General features: G+C 37.4%; 1 protein-coding gene across 2 annotated transcripts in view; it reads left to right on the top strand.

The window, feature by feature from the left end:
• galnt18b (UDP-N-acetyl-alpha-D-galactosamine:polypeptide N-acetylgalactosaminyltransferase 18b) overlaps positions 1 to 22286 on the top strand; it is a 132610-nt gene that overhangs the window by 77932 nt on the left and 32392 nt on the right. For both annotated transcript variants that reach the window (XM_088610883.1, XM_088610882.1), the window contains exons 3-6: positions 774 to 940; positions 13457 to 13640; positions 18744 to 18941; positions 19760 to 19874. In XM_088610883.1, the coding sequence (XP_088467009.1) occupies positions 774 to 940; positions 13457 to 13640; positions 18744 to 18941; positions 19760 to 19874 (664 nt within the window). The remainder of the gene's footprint in view (positions 1 to 773; positions 941 to 13456; positions 13641 to 18743; positions 18942 to 19759; positions 19875 to 22286) is intronic.

Raw genomic sequence — 22286 nt, 5'->3', positions numbered from 1 at the left:
TTGATTTTATTGTGGTGGTTTCACTGCTGTGATCTTGGCTGTAATGTGTGATAAAGTGAGTTTCTCTCACACAAACAATATATATTTTACAGGATGTTTTATATCCTAGAGATTTTATACAGGATATTTTTACTCTTCCAGAAAAGAAAACACTAACATTAATAGTTTAGAAAGCTTTTGCTGTTGGAATTAATTATATAGTATGTATATACAACATTGTACTCATACTAAGAGATAACTGAAATTGGATGAATGGATATATATTTTTGTAGTGATTTAAGACTTATGTTTCAACCCCAACAGTCACTTTAACAACCATATTATTTTCCTAGTTTGACACACTGTATATAGGAATATTCTTAAGGTTGTTCACAATAGATTACTCAAACCCTGCCCACAATTAAAGATACAATTACCTATCAAACACCCCAGATCCTGATTAGAAGAATTACAAATGGTGTATGTGGTTAATTAAATAGTTAAACCAACTATGTACAGTAACTGACAGCTCAGGTGGAGCACATTTCAGAAGTCAATAGGCCCCACAAGAATTGCCTTTGAGACCCTGGTTTGAAGCAACTGGTAAGAGATTACATTTGAAATGATTTGCTGACTGTAGAATCCATCAGTTATACAACCAAATATAATTTATATTGCTGAGCAAGAGCAAGCACTCACCTAAGATTCTTTTTATTATAGCTTATCTGATATCCTTTTAATCACCATATGCTTTTTGTAAGTAAAAGGTTTTTTTTTGTTATTTTTTTTTACAGGTGCAAAAACATTTCATATCCCACAAATCTCCCACAGGTCAGTATCGTGTTTATTTTTGTAAATGAAGCCCTGTCTGTCATCCTGCGATCCATTCAATCTGCCATTCAAAGAACTCCCACTCACCTACTGAAAGAGATTGTTCTGGTGGATGACAACAGTAGTAATGGTAAGTGCCTACCTTTTTAAATCTTCTTCATTTTTGTTTACTAAGGAGTACAATTAATACACTCTCACAAATGTATATATATATATTTATGTGACTATTGATATCACACATAAAGCAAAAGATATCAAGTGGAACATAACTCCTCGTTTTTCAGTAATTTTAAAGAAAATCTACATTGTTGTGCTTCATTAAAAAAAATCTTACCAACCGTTTTTTTCACAGCTTCTGATTAACTTTTTGTCTCTCTGTGAACATGACTGGTGCCACAGGTTTTAGATCTGAATGCACAAAAATGCATAAGATTGAAACAGGTGGGCTGTGCTCCACCGCTAATAAACAGTTAAAGAGGAGCACTTCTAGGAGTCAGTAATTGCAGGGAGTTTGAGTCAGAACTCTTTCCAGAAGCAATGGAATTGAAAGAAAAGAAGAGTAGAAAGCAGAGCTTTCCCAAACTGTGTGGTGTGGCTCACCGGTGTACCATTAAAAGGCTTCAGGTGTCCCATGGAACCAAGAGATCAGGTTTAGAAAGTACAATTCAGGAGCCTTATATAAAGTAGCTCTTTCCAGCACTGAACCAAATATTAAAGTTATGTTTGTTGTAACAAGCTTGCATTAAAGTTTCAATAAAATTGTAGTCTATTTTTCAGTTCAAAATAATAGTTATTTCTTGCAATAGCAAGGCTGAATATTTTAAAATCATTCAGTTGTTCAAAAAAAGTCTGGGATGTTAAAAGTGTGATGAGAGCTGGAAATATTTGCGAAATACTTTTTTAAAGCACAGAGGAAGTGTCACTCCTTTCCTTTTGACAAAAAACTGTATCTCTGAGTAACTCAATGAACTATTCTCTATAAAGACATGTTAATAGAAAAGGTCATGAAGACCTTGGTTGTGTTTATAGCCTGAGGTTCATCAATTTGTTCATGTACACCTCCAGCCAGGTTCGTCTGTGAATCTTCCCCTGGGCACATTAGTGTGGGTAATGATGCCTACAACCTTAAAACTTCTTCCAGAGTCTGGTCTGATTGGTCAAAACACTGTGGAGAAAATACAGAGGGATTTTAGGGCAGAGTTACTTGCTGATTTAAAAGAGCACCTCAGGCTATGCAAGATAGTCAATAGAGCTAGTTATGGAATACCACTACATTCCTACTGAGACTAAACATTCCTTGGGATACAACCTATTGCTGCTCTCCACTTTCATATTACATTTTCAAAGACTGTGCATTGTGCCTGTTGTCTGTTCCCCCTTAGACTGGCTCTGGAAATCTACAGCATATTCATTACCTTATCAAGGTAAAACTAATGGTTAAAACAGACAGCAATGAAGTCTTTAGCCTCCTTTTGGGGGCTTAGTATACCTAATGCTACTTAAGTTTCTATAAGCTTTTCACTTCACTGGAGGTAAATAAAGACGGTGCAGGAATTCCCTTTTGGAAAATAAAAGCAGTAAACAAGCACAGTTTTATTTGACAAGTTTAGGAGCTCTTTAATAAATATTTCCACAAATTAAATTCTTGAGTTTGTCAATTATATCTGATTTTTAGCTGGAATCTGGATTAATCACTGTTGTACTTTATAAAGTAATTACAGTCAAGGACAGAAGTCTTCCCATCTTATTATAAAATAACATGAAGACCGAAGATCCATAGCAAAACAGTATATTCACATGAAATGTCAAAGAATAGGCAAGGTTAAAATATAAATTTTCATACATACTAAAGCCTAAGAAGGTCTATTGTATGCCATGTTCTGTAAACTTTAAAATTTATTCCACAACTGTATTTTACTAGCTTCTGTTTTTTATTTAACATGATAACAAACATTTCAGGAAAACGTAAACAAATTGAGTAGATTGTTTATCTTCCTACTCCACTGTAAAACAAGCTCACCAATTCTAATTTATTGTAAGTGCTTCATCTTCCAGGCAGATAGCACTAAAGCCCAAACTTGCCTTGAGCAGTAACATCATAATTAACATTCTGGAAATACAGCACACAATTCATGAGAAATTTAAGGTAAATTTGCCCAGATTATTGCTGCTGAATTGGATCATATGTTTATTCCATGTGTCTTCCAGGAGGGTTATTCAGTGAGGCAGCCCAATTGCACAAGCACCTGAATGACTGGAGCCAGTCCAATGTAATTAAATTTTCTGGACTGACACATTATTTAGTACAATGAAAAAGACCTCAACTAACATCAGTGGGGAGTTTTAATACAAGACAGAATTCAAACATCAATAGATGGCTTAGTCAGTCTTCAGAGAATTCAATTAAGACAACCTATTGGTATTCCAGCAAAACTGTAACCTTCAATGAATAAAACCTTTACTTTTAGATACAAAACATGCAACAGTCTGACTGCTCTGAAAAGTGTAAGTGCCAATTAGCTTTATTAAGCTTACCTTTCTGCCTGCCTTTAACATTTCCTTCCCATATTAAAGCATTTCATGTAGATATCTGATTTATTGTATTGATGCACCTTTGCATGAATGGAAAAACAATTTTGATACCAAATAACTGAAAACAATTAACTGATAACAATCCTAAAACCTGTCCCACCTTATTATATATTGCTCATCCTCTTTTTTTGTCAGTCATGTCTGAAGTTCTATCTCCCGTGCACTGTGTGGATTGATCCAGTACCGTGCATGTGCAGAATTTACATCCTGACAAGGTCACTCACCACCACTATCACACATCTTGCTGATGAATAGCTACATTAAGAATTCAGTTCATAGGGATGCTTCCTGTACTTTCTAGTTGAATACAGGGATTTTCATACACTCACAAAGGAAAATAAAAAGAATATGGCTAAAAGCATAATACAATCAAGTCCAAGACTGTGCTCGATAAGCAAGCTAATTGGGGTGCTGCTGCCAATAAATCATTGTAAAGCCAAGGAAAGCACAACACCTGATATAAATTATTTTAAAATACCATTGTATGCATTTCAATCTTAATGCATGCCTTGTCTTCCTGTGCACCAGGGACACTGCGTGTGTCTGCACACCAGGGATGCTGAGGTACCCTGCGTGTCTGAGCTTGCACCGTTAAAAAGTGAGAGCTGCACTGCTCCCTCCGCTGATCGGACCTCTCATGTGGCGTGTACAAACCCATAAGTCTTTCAGAAAGAACCTTTCAAAGGACGTTGTCTTAATGTCTTTTAACAGGACCTGAGGTACAGGAAAGCAGATTTTGTTCTTCTGACTCCAAAGAAGAGAAGAAGTTTTTTTTTTTGTCATGCCAGAACAACAAAGTTGAATAAAAAATCACCATTTCACATTTAGGAGTTGTATGAATTATTATTAATCCTAATTTGAACACACTTTAAATACGGAATGTAATGGGTTCCAATTTACATTTTATGAATTATAAATACAAAAATAAAAATGCAAAGGCCAGCTTTCTACTGAGATATTTTAATGACTAAATTAATAGTGCAGAGCAAATTTCACAATCAAACTTTCCTAACCTTGTGCATTTACTAGCCTAATTGCAATAAACAAGTCCCATTTTTGTGATCACAAAGCCGTTTCAGTACAATCCCCACCTAGCTTCTAGCTATCCTTGACAGCTCTTGCATTGCGATTTTGACAAGGCAATTTTCTTTAATACAGTTAATTAATTTAAAGAAAACTGCTGTACTAAAATAATTACTGCAAATAAGCTGTGAGCATTGCCAATCACTAGGGCAGCACGTAATGGTAGGTAGGTTATTAGTAAAGCAGAAAACTTTTAATTCAAAAATCATTTTATAGATCCAGAGTCTGTTAGGAGTCACGTGTTAGTCCCAGAACATGAGGTTTCAAATGCAGAGCACATCTCTCTGATTTACAGCATTGATCATGAAATGGGGCAGTAATGGTTAGAGTAATAGGATTGCAATGTTTAATTGCCGAGCATATGTCTTATTTATGACACTGGAATATTGAGGAGATGTATAATCATTAGAATAACAAAATTACTTGTTTAAATTCAAAGCATGCCTGATATCTACAGAATAGGCAGTATATCAAAGAGGTAACAGATGAGAAATAAATACATGGTTTAACCCCTCAGAGTCAAAGATTTGTTATTCTGCTTATCATAAATCTGATATCATGTCTTCTTTGGCAAGTTTACCATACAAAATCATAACTCTTTGCTCTAGTCTCTCTAAATATTTAATTAAACGGAATCTGTCGAGGATATTAAATGCATTATTTTGCTCTTGCTGTTGTAAATACCGCTTATTTCTGAACTAATTTTCATCCGGTACTGTTGTGATGGGTAATGCAGAAACCAGATTTGAAAGTGTGCTTCATTTAAAAATGTCTAAAAGTCCTTTCAGTCACTGTCATATCTAAATTCATTTAATAACTTAATGTAAGTTTAAGTTTCTCTAAAAAGAGAATGTTAAAACTAAAAATATGCATTTAAAGTCCAAATTCCATACACAATTAGTTGATCATTTAAAGACGTTTTATAGTTACTAGCAGTTGTTTTGCTTAAGTTTTTTTTTCTAAGTAATCCCAGTGCAGTATAAAATATTGCATAAGCAGTCATTGCTGAAAGCAAAATTCTTCAAAATTTATATTTCTTAGCAAAAGTACGAGCTTTGTTTTTGGTACCAGAATCCCAGGTGATGAGGTGAGGAGTTTATTTCAAAACTCATTTGTATATGAAAAGAGCTTATGCAATCACCCTTTAAACAACATTTCCCACTGCAATGGGTGTCACATTTATTTAAACAAAATACATTTCACCCACATATGTATATACAAGAGGCTTTGAAGTTAAGATCACTGCAGTTAAATTATTAAGAGATCATTAAACTCAAATCTTAGTTATGAAGCAGCAGCAAAGGCAATCTTAGAAATGAGTTCTGGGGACCTTTATAGCAGAAATGCTGTTTGTTCCCTGAAGGAAGCCTGGGGCAAGTAAGTATGGTTCAGAGTACATACAGTATATTTTTGTTATTAATGAAGTTATGAACGCAAGTCTGTTTTATAACATAAACCAGACCTAATGTTTATCAAGAGTGCATTTATTGCCAATCAGGCTCCTGAAATTAAACATTCCAGGTCTGTGGCTATGCTGTTTCCTCTATCTAATCTAAATTCTTTTTAAATTTGAAATAAACTCCCTGTGTTCAAATGAGTTTTAAAGACCTATTGATTGATAATTTGTCTGCATTTTTGCTACAGAAAAACACTGAACACAACGTTGAGGTGAAGAGTGTGGTAATTTAGGTAGAGCAGTAGCATTTATATTAACAAGAACATGTAAAAGTGTCCAAAGAACTCTGAAGTTTGAAGGATAGTTTCTATAGTCTCTGAAAGTGTTCAATAAGATAAGATTAGTAAACTTCCAAAACAGTTGTAAATTACATCCAATTAACTACTTATGATACTGTCTTCCATTTGCCCAGCTAACAAGTATCATGGATGTACACTTAATAAGGTTGGTGGCATTTGGAAAAGCCAACCACAAAAGGGTTTTAAGTAAGAATATAAATATAACAATAAGATTATTATCAGCATACTGTATAGTCACCACCAAAAGGGCATTGATGCCCAGGAGAAGTTCAAAGAAGACCTTCCAGATTAATTCATAGTCTGAAAGACATGTCTTTCACAAACAGGTTAAAAGAACCCACTTTCTTCTGCCTTGAATGGAACAGATTGTTATTTTTAGGGGACCTTATAAAGCTATTAAAAATCCTTACAGGTATTAACTGTTCAAGAATCACCAGTGAACCTGTGACTCAGTGATACAAAAGAATTTGCACTGGTATGAGAATAGAAAGCACTTCTTTATACAAAGGCTGGTGGGTGCTGAACTAGAAGCAAATCTACAATATATGGATGAGGCTGGTTGTTGAAAGCTGTACTGAACTGAAGCTTTTTGAACCTAATTAATTAAATATAGCTGAATGAGATCTTTTGATCAATAAACTAGCAACACACCAACAGGGAGAAATGGATAAATACCTCCTCTTGATTGTAGCATTTCTTAGCCTCACAAGTAATTAGTTCTTATTTGCTTGACAGACTCCAATAGCAACTACACTATTCCAAACAATGACAGTTTTCCTGTTTGACATCCCTGAAATAACTGCAGGATTTCTGAAAAAATTCCCTATTAGTGGGCAGGCTATGAACTAGATTCAAGATCCAATATGTTAGAAGTGCTTTGAGTATTACATAGGCAAATTCACTCGACAAACAACAGGATTACTGACATCTGAAAAAACAATATAGATTAACTATATGAGCTCATATACTTAATCTCTATATGTATTTATTATGTATATAATTATATATTATTTATAGAAATTTTATTAGCTCTAGTAAAAAAAAAATGATCACAATGCTGATGTGGTTTACCATAATTCCACAGTGCCTGAAAGATAGCAGAGTAAAGCAATTAAATTAAAAGAAAGCATTTTTTTGTGTGCTTTGCCCACTAATTTCTCCAAACTTTGTGTTGTTGTTTTGTTTAGTAAGCAACTCAAGGCAAGCATGCTAATGGATGAGATCTTGAAAATGCTCTCAGCTTAAACTTTATGAGCAGTAAGATAAATCAGCCACATAGCCCAAATTGTCACATTGCCAGTAAAAGTCAGTGTAGGCCTGTTCTTTCTTAACAGTGTCATGTATAGGAGTGCGCAATTGATAGACATCTGTTGCATTTGATGCACAAAATTCAATTGCACAAAACACATCTATGCATACTTTTTTCACCCTGTAAAATCTTTTTTTTAACAATAAATGGTGTCTTTAATTTTAAGTGGAGCTAAGTATTGTTCATTTTGTGGTTCATGGACCAGAGTTATCTTTGAATTTTATTTTTTTATTAGTTGTCACAGATTTGTGCCTCTTGCTGTTGGTACTGAGTAGGATGTTAAGCAAGATGAAAATATTAAGTGTGTGACCGACGATGTACTGTAGATCGCTTCGTACTTTGCTGAGTTGTATTCAGATCATTTCTGTCCAGCCAGAGTCAGGCCCTTAGTTCCAATGGCCAAGTACAAAGTCGAGTCTTGAGTCACTCTGAAGTCTACAGTATATCATAAACTGAAATTAATTACTTTAATGTTAATGATTTGGGATATATCACACATTTATCTCACCTTCATCTTTCATATCTGTACAAAATAATAATTCATTGAGTGTAGCTGCGAATGTCTGCATTTAAAATCACCAAGGAACTGGATTTCCAAATGAATATATTATGCTGTTGATGCCTGGTAATCAATATGCAGTGTTTTTCAATAACCAAATTATTAAAACATGGCTGTTAGATTGAGCAGAATATATTATGCCTGTGTCATATTAAATCAGGTTAATCAAACAGGGTTTGCAGGAGCATTGCAGTAAATATTTGACAGACAAGTACTGTATATATTGTAGATGTCCAGCAAAACAGATTACGGGAGGCTGGACCAGTGGATTTGTTTGGTTTTATTAGCAAGCCACTGAAAGGCAATGACAGAGCAACATTAATCTTAATTATTGCGGTCAATGGGGATGTTCCCTACATCGGCCAACTCAAAGCCCAGCTGTTTTCCGATAACCTGATTATCAGTCGAACTACTTTTTGGATCCCTGCCGGTTTCAAAGCAAACCTGTTAAAGGCACTTTCAAGGCTGGTTGGAACAGATCAAGTGAATGAAAAAGGCTATAGGAGAAAACCCTAGAACCGGGGTTTGCTTATTCATCTTTTAGATGCATGAGTTTGATCCAAGACAGCAGAAAATCACAATGACAACCCATAGAGAAACAAATATTCTCACAAAAGGTGGAAATAGAACACCGCCATCAGTCTTTTGTGACATCTTTGTGGAGAAAATTTAATTAAGAAAAAAATGACCTGATTAAGAAATTAAAATGGCCATGACTCCTTCATTAAGGGACAAGGGCAGGTAGATGGTATGGTCTTCATGTTATTATATCATAGATATATTTGCTAATATTGCCTACTCAAACTAAAAAAATAATGCATGGTTTTGTATAGAAAATCAATTAAAAACAGGAACTTAAAACTTCTATTGAATCAAATAACCACAAATGAGATAAACCACCAACAGAGGTACCTCTGGTGTCCAGCTATTCCGTAATGCAAAGGGAAGACTTTAGGGAATCGTAATCTGATCAATAAGATTTAATGAACAATCTGCATTGCTTCTTCCTGCCATCTCCTCTCCCTGATTAGTCTGTCCAGAAATAATTTTTGAAGAAAACACTAGGTACTGTAATATTGCAGAACTGCGAGATAAAAACACAAGGAGCCAGAGCACATTGCAGAGAATATAGCCTAATGAAACCAATTCATTCCAGGGCACATACAATAATATTATCATTTAAACGAAATTGTAAAGTACTGAAAACTGTGTTCCAAACAAAAAACTATTAGAAAGAGACAGATCTTCAGCAGCTTCATGCATACTTATATATCCAATGATCGACAAAGTTATTGGTGATCTGAAGTTACTTTAAGATGACACTACTGTGCTATCTAGACTAATCTCAACTTCTTGTTATCCTAAATCGTATTTTTTATGTAATACTGAATATCCTTTATACTAATTACATATTAAAATGCTTTAAACATGTCCTGATTTTCATTATTTAATTTACTACTCTATTTACAAAATAATAATGATACAAAAGAGTAGTGCAAACAGAGCACACTCACATCCAGTTCAGTACTTCTAACAGCCAGCTACTATATCAAGGCCTCTGGCAGTGAGATTATGATCTGCCCTGGATCATATACACCTTAACTCAGCAGAAGTTTTCTCTCCAAGAGGGTAAAAAGTTCACCCTCAGCAGATGGCAGCGATCGAAGGCAGTCGAGTTTGTATTGAGAATTGTGAATTCGGTTGACATCAGATAATGCTGCCAGGCAGCCTATAGCTATATGGCATTGCTTAGTTGTTACAGCATTATGGGAGTCTGCTGAAAGAGATAAAGGAAAGAAAGCACAACACATCAGAAGCATATGAAATGTAACAAGGTCTTTCTAAATTACCAAGTCACCAGGTTTACAGGGTGGCAAAAGACTTGTGGAGATTTCAGCAGCGTTAAATTTCCTAACTTGCACTGATAGCAACTAGGATATACTGTAGCTTTTCAGTATGGAGGATATTCTGGAAAGGAGAAATTACGTTTTTCCCTGAAGTTTTTCTTTTTTCCTTCTCTGAAGTGAAAAATTGCACATGCAATATGCTTTGAGAATGTCCACCTCTCATTTAAAACGAATCCACTGTTGTCACAAAGGGGATCATCCAATTAACCACAAGACTGTAAAAAAAACTGTTGTATAAATTTCCGTACAATATTCTAAGCAAACACCCATAGCTAACAGACAAAGACAGATAAGTCACATAGTTTCCCTGCATCATTAACAAATAATCAATTTATACATAATAATTGCATAAATAAAATCTATAAACAGCTTGGTTCAGGCTGAATAGTTTGCCTCTGTAAGATAGTCTGCTTCAGCAGAATTTGAAGTTTTATCTTTTGTTTTGAATAAAATATATACAGTATATATTACTGCTAAACCTTCAGTCATCATGGCTGAAAAATAAAAAAAAACTTTTTATTTTACAGAGCAATTGAGTTACTGTATCTGCTGAAAACAACCCTTCCCACACAAATATACACTCACAAAAAAGCACATAAAAATACACAGGAAACTTTGTAAGCGAAAAAAAAAATAAATCAGATCCCAGATAGTAAATTAATGGAAACATGAATTCAGCCCCATTTAAAAAAAACAAAATGCCTGAAAAATATGGGTCACATTGATGTTCAGAAGAATATGCTCTGATTTACAGTCCATGTAGAGTCACAATTTTTAAGGTAAGCTGTCAGTCTCCTGCTGCTAAGCAGAAGCACTACGCCTTTTCCACATCAAGCTATTCAATTTTTCTGCAGAGGCTGAGGATGACACATTCCTCCAGCAGCATTTTGTGTGTGCACTACTGTACACCATCCTGTACTACAGCTCTCCAAAGCATAATGTGCAGAATAATCCACACTGGTTTCATTTTTTTTGCTCCAATAATACAGTAAGTGGCAACTACTGTAATTCTCATTTCTTTCCTATAAATCATATCATCTGGTCGGTTTTATTAGAAACAGCAATGATCGCTTATTTGAAAAGAAAGAAACAAATGCAGATTGGCCTAAAGGGAAGACAAAGGCATCTGTTCAATAAATGGTAGGAACAAACAGACAAGCTAAGTTCCGAAAGGATCTGCAGCACTGAGTTGCAACACGTGCCAAAAAGCACAACATTTTAAATGGCAGATACAGTGAGACATTTCTTGACTGGAACTCTTGAAAATTAATGATCACACTGAATTAAAGAATTAATCCCTTACTGCCTAGTGTCCCATACTTTATATTTGAAAGTGAGTTTTCATGATTGTGCATACATTGAAAGAGTATGTACAGAATAGTAAATAATCTGAAAAAGTATGAACCCCTAACAGGTGCATTTTTGCTCCACTGGATAAAGTAAAATGTAAAATAAATTTGGAAAAGGGCTAGTGGCTAATCAGCTCAGAGCCCATCCTGGTCTCTGTAGTTTCGAGCACACTGAGGGCGTGTGACTATCCCAGATAGTTCACTATTGCTGCTTCACTTACAAAAGCAAAAAAATGAAGAAGGGCAACCAAGCTTCAATTAGAAAAAAATTAGAAGCATTCACAACTGTGAGCATTAATGTTTTCAAAGAGAATTTGAAAGGACTCATAATAATAGAGATGAAGATGGTAAACAATTGTGGAAACTTGGATGTGTCATCAATGGTACATTTCCCCTTTTCATCGTGTGCCCTTGAGCAGTGTAGGTTGCTTTTGATGAGGACAAGGAAGCAATACAGAAAGGTAGAAAAGGATTTCAGGAATGAAGCTGTTTTTAAGTGAAACAGGAGTAATATAATAGGGATCCATTCTAGACACACAGCCATGACCTATGTGTCTAGAATGGCAAGCTTATAAAAAATGTATATTTTAAAGAAAAGAAGCAGTGCTTGAGTTACAGTATGCCATGTAATAAAATGACACAAAAAAATGAACCTGCATGAGTCTTCACTACTTTTCAAATAATGTTGAATTATTTGCTCCTAGACTTCCTTTATTCCGATTAACAAACCTAAGCTTGGTGGTTAGCTAGGTGCATTCCTTGAATCCCTTTAAAAACACATTTTGTCACTAATGGCCTACCACGATGATGTCCCCAGCCTTCAATTAGGTGGTAGTAAAAGAATAAAGTCAACAGCCTTGAGACAGACGATTGACAGCACCAGAGACAGAACCGTGTAAGGGCATTGTCTTCCAGATAATTCAGCCCTGCCACTGTGAGCAATTACAGCATCCTGCAGGGCTAAATGCTTTTATTTATATATCTACTTGTTTGCAGGCAGGCTTCGTGAAACAAAAGCATTCCCAATCTAGCTCAGCTCAGAGGAAGGCGGTACGAACGGCTAGGCTATGAGCAAAGATGTTTTTTTTTTCCCCATGTCTATGTGATGACACATTTGCAGCATTTAAGAGATCAGGGAGAGTCAGAAAAAGGTGGGAAGGATGTTCTCAGGCAGTTTGTTGAATGTGCTGCATAGTAGACTGTTGTGTGAGAAATATTGATAAGCCCCTCCCCACCCCCCTTCACGTGGAACAATTTGCCAGATCAGGAAAAGCAGTTTGTTGTCGTCCAGCCTGATTCTGTTCTCATCCAGTGGAACTCATTTTCTACCCAATATCTTTGGCTGACCCTTACCAACCTTCAGTCGAGCACAAGCAGAAGCCCTCTTCAGGAGTCACAACTGGGAGGCAGTACTAGAGCCAGATGCTAAATTTTGGTGGTGAGGATAGTTGGGTCAGGAAAAGCAATGGGAATACTGTACATAAAAATACCTACTCTTCCCCCCAGACCACTGCCTTGCCTCCCTGCGTCTCACGGTATATTCTGCTCTCTATGCAGACTTCATTGCTGTCTGTTTTTCAAACTCACAAACTCATAATAAACACCTTGAGAAAAAAAACACAACTTTACAGATTCTAAGCAAAAATGTGATTGAGACTGAGATACATGATTTAGTCGCATTCATGACTCTATGTGATAGCTTTTGTAAGATGCATTAGAAATACAATAATTAATGCCCAAATTCAGGTGGGTACCACAATTCACAATTAAGAAGACAGAAGAGATGATAAAAAGGCGAAAACCCAGTTATTGTTTGCCATTATTGGGTAAGAATATCTACATAAGCCTTGTGAATAGCCATAGTCCTAAATACATAGCACATTTAACAAATAATTAACATCTATTTGATATCTATTTCTGTAGTACAGGAACAAGCAGTACAATCTGGGGGTGGAGTTCTGTGGATTCATGGAAATCTTAAAATTCAACTAATTTGTTTTGTTTTTTTCAACATGTGACAAAGGCAACAGTCTGTTTGTGCTTTCACAACACACCCTCATTGCTATTCCTGGCGGCTTTCTTTCCTTCCCAGAGGAGCTGAAGGAGAAGCTGCAGGAGTACGTGGGAGAGATGAACACCCGGTACCCAGGGTTTGTAAAGATGATCCGTCACACCAAGCAGGAGGGCCTGATCCGCTCCCGGGTCAGCGGCTGGAGGGCTGCCAGCGGCCCGGTCGTCGCTCTGTTCGACGCGCACGTGGAGTTCAACGTGGGATGGTGATTGTTCTTTTTTTAATGCTGTGTCATTTAATTGTCACTTTCTAATGTCTAGGCGAGGGAGGCGTTGTGAGCAATTCCTTTTCCAGGTGTGGTATCACAGGGGGTGTTTTTGGCTGGGAGGTGGAGCTCTCGATGGAGAGTGATGCGCTGCCTCGTCAACCACGGGAGTAAATGCTGATGAGCCTCAGCCGTGGGAATCCTTTCAGAGTCAGCCGGATACCTCCCCGAGCATAGACCACCTCGGGGCGTCAGTCCAGAGCTAGCTGCAGAGCCGAGTGGACGTGTGATCAGGTCTCCCGGGGACTGAGGTTTGGCAGTGAGAGGGCTGGGCTGGAGTAGGGCTAGCAGACGCCGCTAGGCTCAGTATTTAAGGCGAGCGTCTGCCTTATGAAAGAGAGAGAAGGCAGAAGGGTGGCTGCAGCTACAGTAAAGTACCCCAAAAAGGGGAGAATGAAAGGAGAGCGTTAGTGCCAGAGGGAACGGTTTGGGAGTGAGAATCTGAAAGGAGATTATCGTGAAAGTCGTTTGTGCATTTGGAGCCTTTGGAGAACCTGTAGAAGATGCCGAGATTTAAACGGTTTAATAATCATCTAAAGACTATTGGATGCCATAAGATTTCTCAGACGGCCTCAGAGATGTTGTTACGTTCCACATCCCTCCTCTAGGGGGTGCTCCTACCCCTTTTGGTTAGGATTAGTTTCTATTATTTCCTGGTGTGTCTCGTCTAGTTTTTGGTAAAAAGCCTATTGTCTCTGCAGTTCCTGGCTCAGTATTGGAAGACAAACGCCACAAGGCTGGCCTATTTTCCAGGTAGCCTGAAGGCAGGCCTTATTCCCCGGCGTCCTGACCGCCTGGGTCTGGGATTCAGAGCGCCTGGTCCCGTTATGTTTTTAGTTCCTGTTCCTGTGCCGGTCCTGATCCGGTTCCTGTTTTTAACTGTTTGTTCTGGATGGATCTCCTGGCCCTTGGACTGCGCCCCAACTTCCCTTTTTGGACTTTCTTGGACTTGGTTGCTTCCGCATTTCCCCCCGAGCACTTGGTCACTACAGTCACCACCCCCTGTCTTGTCAACCCATCCTAACCCCGCTGTACCTTCCTCAGCTGTCTTCTACCGTCCGCATAGGGTCTTTAATAACGCACTCCACGCGAGTCAGAAGCATCTTAGGAGAGATTGGCAGGACACCGCCCCACATGGTTTTCAGTAAGGATTGCAAAACACTGACCTTAACTGAGAGGCAGAAGGAATACTTGGAGGAGCTCCTCAAGCCGGTGGACAGGCCCTCCTTATAGAGAGCGATGCCAGAAACCTCAGATTCAGTGTGAGCCATCCCTGTTGCCCAAGTCTCTGCGACGGTGTTGTGCAATGGTAGTATGCGACTGGGGTCGACTGCTGAGGGCACTGGACAGTGATGGATTGTTGTGGTTAATGTGCCTCTTCAACATTGCATGGGAGGTGGATAGAGATCATGATACAGACATGGCATCCCAGGTTTGGGGGTCCCACCTTTTGTGACAGAGGAATCACACTCTTCAGCTTCCCCAGTAAAACGTACTCTAGAGTGCTGGCCCTGATGTTGTGGAGTGGAAGGCAAGCTTTTGCACAATGTGAATAACCTACGTTCCCTTCCTTAACTACAGTCATAAACAGGGTAATTACCAAAAGGTCAAGATCATGGGCGCGAGACGCTGAGAGGACCTAGCTGAGATTATTCGGCCCTGATAAGAATGACTTTCTAGGCGACTCCCTTTGGAGCTCTTCCAGGCATGACCACTGATCAGAGACCCCTGTAAACAGACCAGGACATGCTGGAGGGATTACACCTCCCGACTGGCAGTGGATGGGCTGTGAAATATATTTAAAAAAATGTCTGGTCCAACGTGATCAGAATCCTTTGGCTGCGAGAAGGATACCAAAACGGATGGATGGGTGAATGGATGAATAAATATGCATACTATATACATTTATATAGTATAAACACATTGAATAATTGACATAGGTTTACATATTAGCCTCAGCAATATTGAAGATCACAAATTTTGAGTTCAGTTGCAGGTTCAGTATACGACTGTATTGGATATCTTTGTAGAAAAGTGAAAAATAGTCATTTACATTCTAAAAGTTATTTCTGGATTAATTACAATAGAAACAGTGTGCATGTAAGAAAAACACTACAGTTTTCTTCTGGTGCACACTGAACTACTGGAAACGATTCATGGTGTTTATGTAGGTCAGTCTCAGGTGTATAGTGTGTACTTAAAGAAAAAGAATGTTGCCTGCTTTCATCCTGTGAGAAAGAAGACTAATATCTTTATGGTGAATATACTGTACAGTACATGCCCCTTAATCCTACACCCAGCAGTCTGGCCTAAATCTTTCAAAGTCTTTGAAAACCTTCCAAAAAATGTAAACTTTAAATCCTCTGTGACATGGTATTAAAGCAAAATAGAAAAAAATAATGGCTAAATACTAAAAAAGTCAGCTTTTAGGAATCCTTTTAGCAACATATCCTAGGCTTACAACAGGAAAATGATTCCTTGCAGAAAATTGAAACACCAAAATTCTTCCAACGTGCAGTAAAGATAACCTATGAGGAACAGCTTTCACATTTTATACTTTTATAAAATTTAGTTTTATGTACACATATAATCAAGTCCTTAAAACAACAACAACCCTGCTTCAATATAGTTTGGTCTTTGGTCTTTACTTTCTTCATTTCTTCAATTATTGCTCTCTGTATTCTGGGATTGTGAGTAAAGTAAAATGCTAACAGACACAAATCTACAAGGGTGACATTAACTTTAAGAGAAAAGGTTTTAAAGCTGGAGTGTTCACTTCTGATCTTGGACTGTTCTGTTACACTCCATTTAATGTTGTTGCTTCCATTGAGCCCTGAAGCACAAGCTTTTAATCCTGTGCTTAAGCTACATGGAAAGTAGTGACGATTAAACACGTTTGTAGGGTTTCTGCTTTGGAACAGTTTGTATTCTGCTCTGAGGAACAGACAGACTGGTTAGCTGGCAGCATCCTCAGTAGCTTTACTGATCCTGCACCATGAACAGATTCATTCTGCCTCATGGTTCATGTCACCTTGGGCCCAATTTGAGGCTTTGTAACGAAAGAGAGCAATGTATTTTCTTTTAAAAAAGGTTATCAGAAAAGCATTAGGTAGACCTAGAATGGAAAAAAATCCTCTTCTCTAGGTATTGTTCTTTTATTTCAGCACTCTGATAAATGACATCTATGAATCTCTATATCTCTATATCTGTGGTATCTTATTGTATCTAAATTTTTACTTGTGGTTCAATTAGTAGTTATTGATTTTAGGGGCTGAGGCTGAACTACCTGTAACAATGACAAAGGTTAGTTAGTAACCACAGTACTTCAAACTAATCTACTACTTCAATCTAATACTTTCTGTTCAGCTATAAATATTCCATTAATTATTCTGCTGCTTCTTTTCCTTGAATTGAAACAGTTAAAGAAAAAGAGTTAGAGTCAATTGCTTATGTTGCCAGTTACACCCTACTACAGAAATCCCTAACAATGTTTTTATTGGCTACAGCAGCTGCATCAATGGGCTGAGAGAGTGGTAAAGACCCTGCTCGTTGAACCCTTTACGTGTGACCTGTCTGGACTTGCTGCCTGTAGAAAAGTCTGTGAACTCTGAATCTGGACTTTTTGCCACCTGCAAAGATGAGGAAAGGAAGATTTTCAGTGAGCAATTACATTAGATTGTCAAGATGGACAGAGTTCATCTCCCAGAAAGCCAGTTGTGAGTTGTCTACTGCTAAATAAAATGTGGAATTTCGGCTACATTGAGGATGCTAACTCTGCATACTCATGAAACATTTCCCATTTTTTTTAAAAACAGGCATTTGAGTTTTGCCAAATATATTTTGACCATTGAATTTCTGAGTCATTGTTTATAGATGAATCATTATTCTATGAATGTATCTCACTTCAAATCCTTGACAAGTATATAAAACTGAAATTTTATGTACAGTATCTAATAAACAAATACATGCAACATTTACATATACCAAAGCATGATATTCGGGTGCAGAGAGATGTGTTGGGTCTTCTAAGCCTCGCTACCGGTCAATATTGTTGTACAACAATGAAACATTCAGGCCATGAAGAGTTAAGGTAGATTGCAAGCAAATCATCACAATGCTGTTTAATTACATTACTTTAAGAAATGAGAGTCAGTAAACACACAGTACTTTAAAGTTACATAACTTTGTGGGAAACCTAAAATCTTTAAAATCGTGATAAGATTTAATCATTTGGTTTGTATTGTATGGCCTCTTTTTGATTGTGTAGTTCACATGTATTTTTTTTGGCGCTCTTCCCAATGGGATTGGGGAAATTCCTATTCTTGAGAACCCAGCATTCACATCGAATCTTTAAATGGGAAGGGCACATTTTCTGTTTTTTTCATTCAGGGCCTAGAACATTAAGTTTACAACAGTTAAGTGCAGAAGTGACTAATTTCTATATTAATCATATCAGAGTATATTTAATATATGAATTACAAAGGAAATTGCTCATACTTGTTTTGTATAAATGCTTTGTAGCCATTAAGACAGCTGTGGTTTATTCATCCTCTAATTAATTTTGCATCTCCTACACTAACCCAGCATATTGCACTAAAAAGAGAAAGATATTATTAGTTAGATACTATTAAAATCTTACCATTTTTCCAAAGCACATAACATACTTGGCTATTCAGAAACGTATATTCACTCTTAGAAGTGTCCTTCCATGAGATGGGTGATTTTGAAAGTAGGTGTTGGAAGTATGAGAAAAACAGGCATTCACAGTTCCTGAATTAATAATGCACGGGCACTTTTAATCTTATACAGTGCCAACAAAAGTGAAGTTAGCTCAGACATGCAACACTAACAGCTTTGCTGGATCAACCTTAATTTTCAGTTCTTCATTTAGAAAATGCATTTTTATACTCTCATTTGTTTTAGATAACACACGTTATCTGGATATCTTTTCTTTCCTGTCAGATTACAAAGCATCCGGCGAAACTAAACCATGAAATTGAGTCACCCTCTTTCACACTGATTTTCTTCTGTTTTCCCTTTAAGGGCTGAACCCATTCTCCAGAGAATAAAGGAAGACAGAACTCGAATCATCTCCCCTTCCTTTGATAATATAAAATATGACACCTTTGAAATTGAGGAGTACCCCCTGTCAGCACAGGGCTTTGACTGGGAACTGTGGTGTCGCTATCTCAACCCCCCAAAATCCTGGTGGAATCTCGGAAACACTACTGCTCCAATAAGGTACTGTATGTCGACTACATGAAACATTTCAGAATCGCTGTCAGTGTTAACCCAGCCTTTGCCTAAAGCAAGTATACTGTATGGAGAATATTGAGATGTAATGATTTACAGTACAGTGTTGATTTAAACCTCACACACAATGTTTTCCAAAATGCCTCTAGCGGATCAATGTTGCTTACATTGATCTGATAAAAGTCTGTAAAACATTTTACACTCCTTTAGCACTAGACTTTCTTGTGGAAGTCTAGTATTTTTTAGATATGTTGTTAAATTAGGAATGAACTGCACTACTAGAAGCACTTACCTCATAATATTTTATGAGGTAATGTGGTAAAGATGAGATCTTGCTCCAACTAGAACAGTATTTTTTTAATCCAGAGGCTGCAATATACTGTATGCATTATTAAGATTTTCCGTTGTTTTCTAATCAGTTTTAAAGTATTCTGCACAGGTCAGACCAGGCCACTTTTTATATCTTATTTCAATTAATTCAATGACAAATTTTAGATACACGTGTACTGGATATATATAGTGCCTCTTGAAATATTTATGATAATACCACATTATTGAAAATAACTTTAGATTTCAAAGCTGACAAAGAGTTTGAAATTCCATTTCAAAGATTTTGCCTTTTGTATTCCTGAACAGTTCAACATTCAAGACATCTGTTTTATTGTTGTCATCCAATAGTGCAGATCAGTCTTAAATCATAGGGTACTATAACTTACCATCACCCCGCCTAAGACATCTACACAACAGGGCAGCTTAACATGAAACATTTTCTATTTAAATCAGTCTCCTCTATGTTTTTCTTGCAGGAGTCCTGCTCTAATTGGGTGCTTTGTTGTCGACAGACAGTATTTCGAAGAGATTGGCTTACTTGATGAAGGAATGGAAGTGTATGGTGGTGAGAATGTGGAGCTTGGTGTTAGGGTAAGTGATGGGTAGACTTCAGCTGCTACATCATACAGATAACTGGTCCAGTCCTAATGCATTAACAAAATGGATGACAGAAATGTAGATTCCTCCTTGTTACTTTGGTTTCCAGATCCTCACTTTGCTTTGGCCTTGAAAAACCTTTTATAGCACAAATCCATGTTTATTGCTTAAACATATGGTGCTCTCATCATGGACAAGACCACAGGGAAAACATGCCGAGGAGCCTGCAAGTGACAAGTAACTCATTCTCCTTCAGGTTCTTCTTCATCTCCTGTGCACCTTGTTATCGACAATAAACAACATAAACTAGAACCTTAATTGCAATGTTGGCTTAGCTAGCAGCCTTTAATAAAAAGGAGGGAAACAGTCACCTTAGAAACAGCTAACTTCAACATGGTGTGGACTCCCGTTTAACCAATAGGTGACTCATTTAAAATGCACTTTTCTTTGCGCCTTTTAACTTTTAAAGAAAAAATCATTGTCAACAATGTCTTTGAAGGCATTCCTGAACTGCTGAATCTTACATCCTACATTACATAGACGCTAGCAAGTTTTTTTTTTAACTTTTTCTCCTTGCACTTGTGTTGCACTTTTCATTCCAAAGGATCCCAAAGAGCTCAAGCACTGACCTGTGTAGTGAACCTTTAGTGTGTTTGACTGAGAGCTGTTCTCATTAGGTATAACACAATACTGTAATAATGTGTTTCTGAACCAGAGGTGCCTCGTCCTGGTCCAGAGGTCTTTTCATTCTAACTCAGCTCTTAACTACCTCAATCAGGTGCTGCAGGTGTAAAACAGACCTTGAAAAGCTGCAGACACACCGGCTCTCCAGGTCCAGAATAGACAAACTTGACCTCAGCCAATGGGAGAGAAGTGATGCAGGAAGCCCTGGCAAAATGGTGATGATCACTCAGTGACATGTATTTTAGGAACTAGAATGGAAATACTGAGTGGTGATGTGTACCTGGACAGACATTTCAGATCAAAAGGTCAAATAAATATGCTAATTTTCTACCTGCATTCTGCAGATTCAGTTCACACATTCCCCAAACTGAAAGCCGATACTCAGTAATGACATTGTAACGTTTATGTTGTGATTTGAATTTCAGTTAACAATTACATTACAGATAATAATCATTCATTAAACAGGAGGATTTGTTACTCTCAGCTTGGCAGGTTGAAGATTTGTAATTAAGATAACAGATTGGCCTGGCTCTTCTTTGTATTTCTAGCCTTCCTTGTCAAATTTATTTCGTACATATCTAATAATATATCTTTCTGAATGTCTTTTGGCCTTTATTTCAATTTCAGATTGGTTCCATTTTCATAGTAGCACATGCCTTAGTTTTAATAATGGGCCACAAACTAATTCTACAAGCTGTTATCATTCGTGGAAAAGCATGAACATGGCAACACGTCTCTGCGAAGGGTGATTTCTCTAACCATCCCAAGTGATTTTTATAGGCTGGTTTTATCTGTAATGTAGCATCTAACAGCTGTGAAAAATGGCCTAATAAACAGTAATATGTCCGTCTAAGGACTAGCATAGATCTGTCCCAATGTTATAGTACTTTATGCACAACCTGAGATTATTTATTTGCATAATATTGTGTGCTGCACTTTTCCTATTTTGCATTGACCAACTGCCACCATAAGGAACTAAGTTTTCAGAAAACTGTTAGAAAGCAAAAATTGCTGTCACTCAAATGGGCTAAAGAAACCTTACAGAAGGTATTTAAAGAGAGTATCAGTGTGGTAAACTGTGCGGCTGTTGCATTCATTTAATGGGACAACTTAGTATCTGGGGCAATTTGTATTTTTATGCTCCAGGTCCCCAGACCCTTTACTAGAGAGTGACGAGCAGAAGTCTCTATTGCACACACAGCTGCTTTATCCTTTACCCCAGCTGTTAGCCTTGCTGTGTCAGGCCTGCAACAGTGTGAGCCTGAGATGGGCTGGGATAACATCCAGGGGCGGTCTTGTAGTCTCAGTCAGCTTAACTGGGACAAGTGTCATCCCTATGAGCCACTTAGGCTCGTGAAACACTTTAACATGTTTTACATACCTTAAGCCTTCAGTAAACTCTCCTATCAAAAATACTTAATGCAGACCTTCATTTTCCACTTGTGTCTTATTCATACTGCATTAGACAGTGCCTTTCTGGTTTAGATAATATGACAATGCAACCACTCACTAATCCCCTGCCTGGCTAGACATTCCTGGGAAAAAGCATTTGCAGCCATTTGTTTTCAACTGAGCGGTCTTAAATTCTTCTCCTTGTCCTTGAACTACAGCTGCTACCCTCACGAGGAATGACCTTGAACATTTGTTACCCTTTCATGTAATTTTATATTTCAAAGGGGTACTTATTTTTATTAACCAAAGAGAGGCTGGAGACAGGAATTC

This window comes from Lepisosteus platostomus, chromosome 18 (genome assembly GCF_059453375.1).
Source record: "Lepisosteus platostomus isolate fLepPlt1 chromosome 18, fLepPlt1.hap1, whole genome shotgun sequence".
Lineage (NCBI taxonomy): Eukaryota > Metazoa > Chordata > Actinopteri > Semionotiformes > Lepisosteidae > Lepisosteus > Lepisosteus platostomus.
This window is presented reverse-complemented; position numbering and strand designations above follow the sequence as displayed.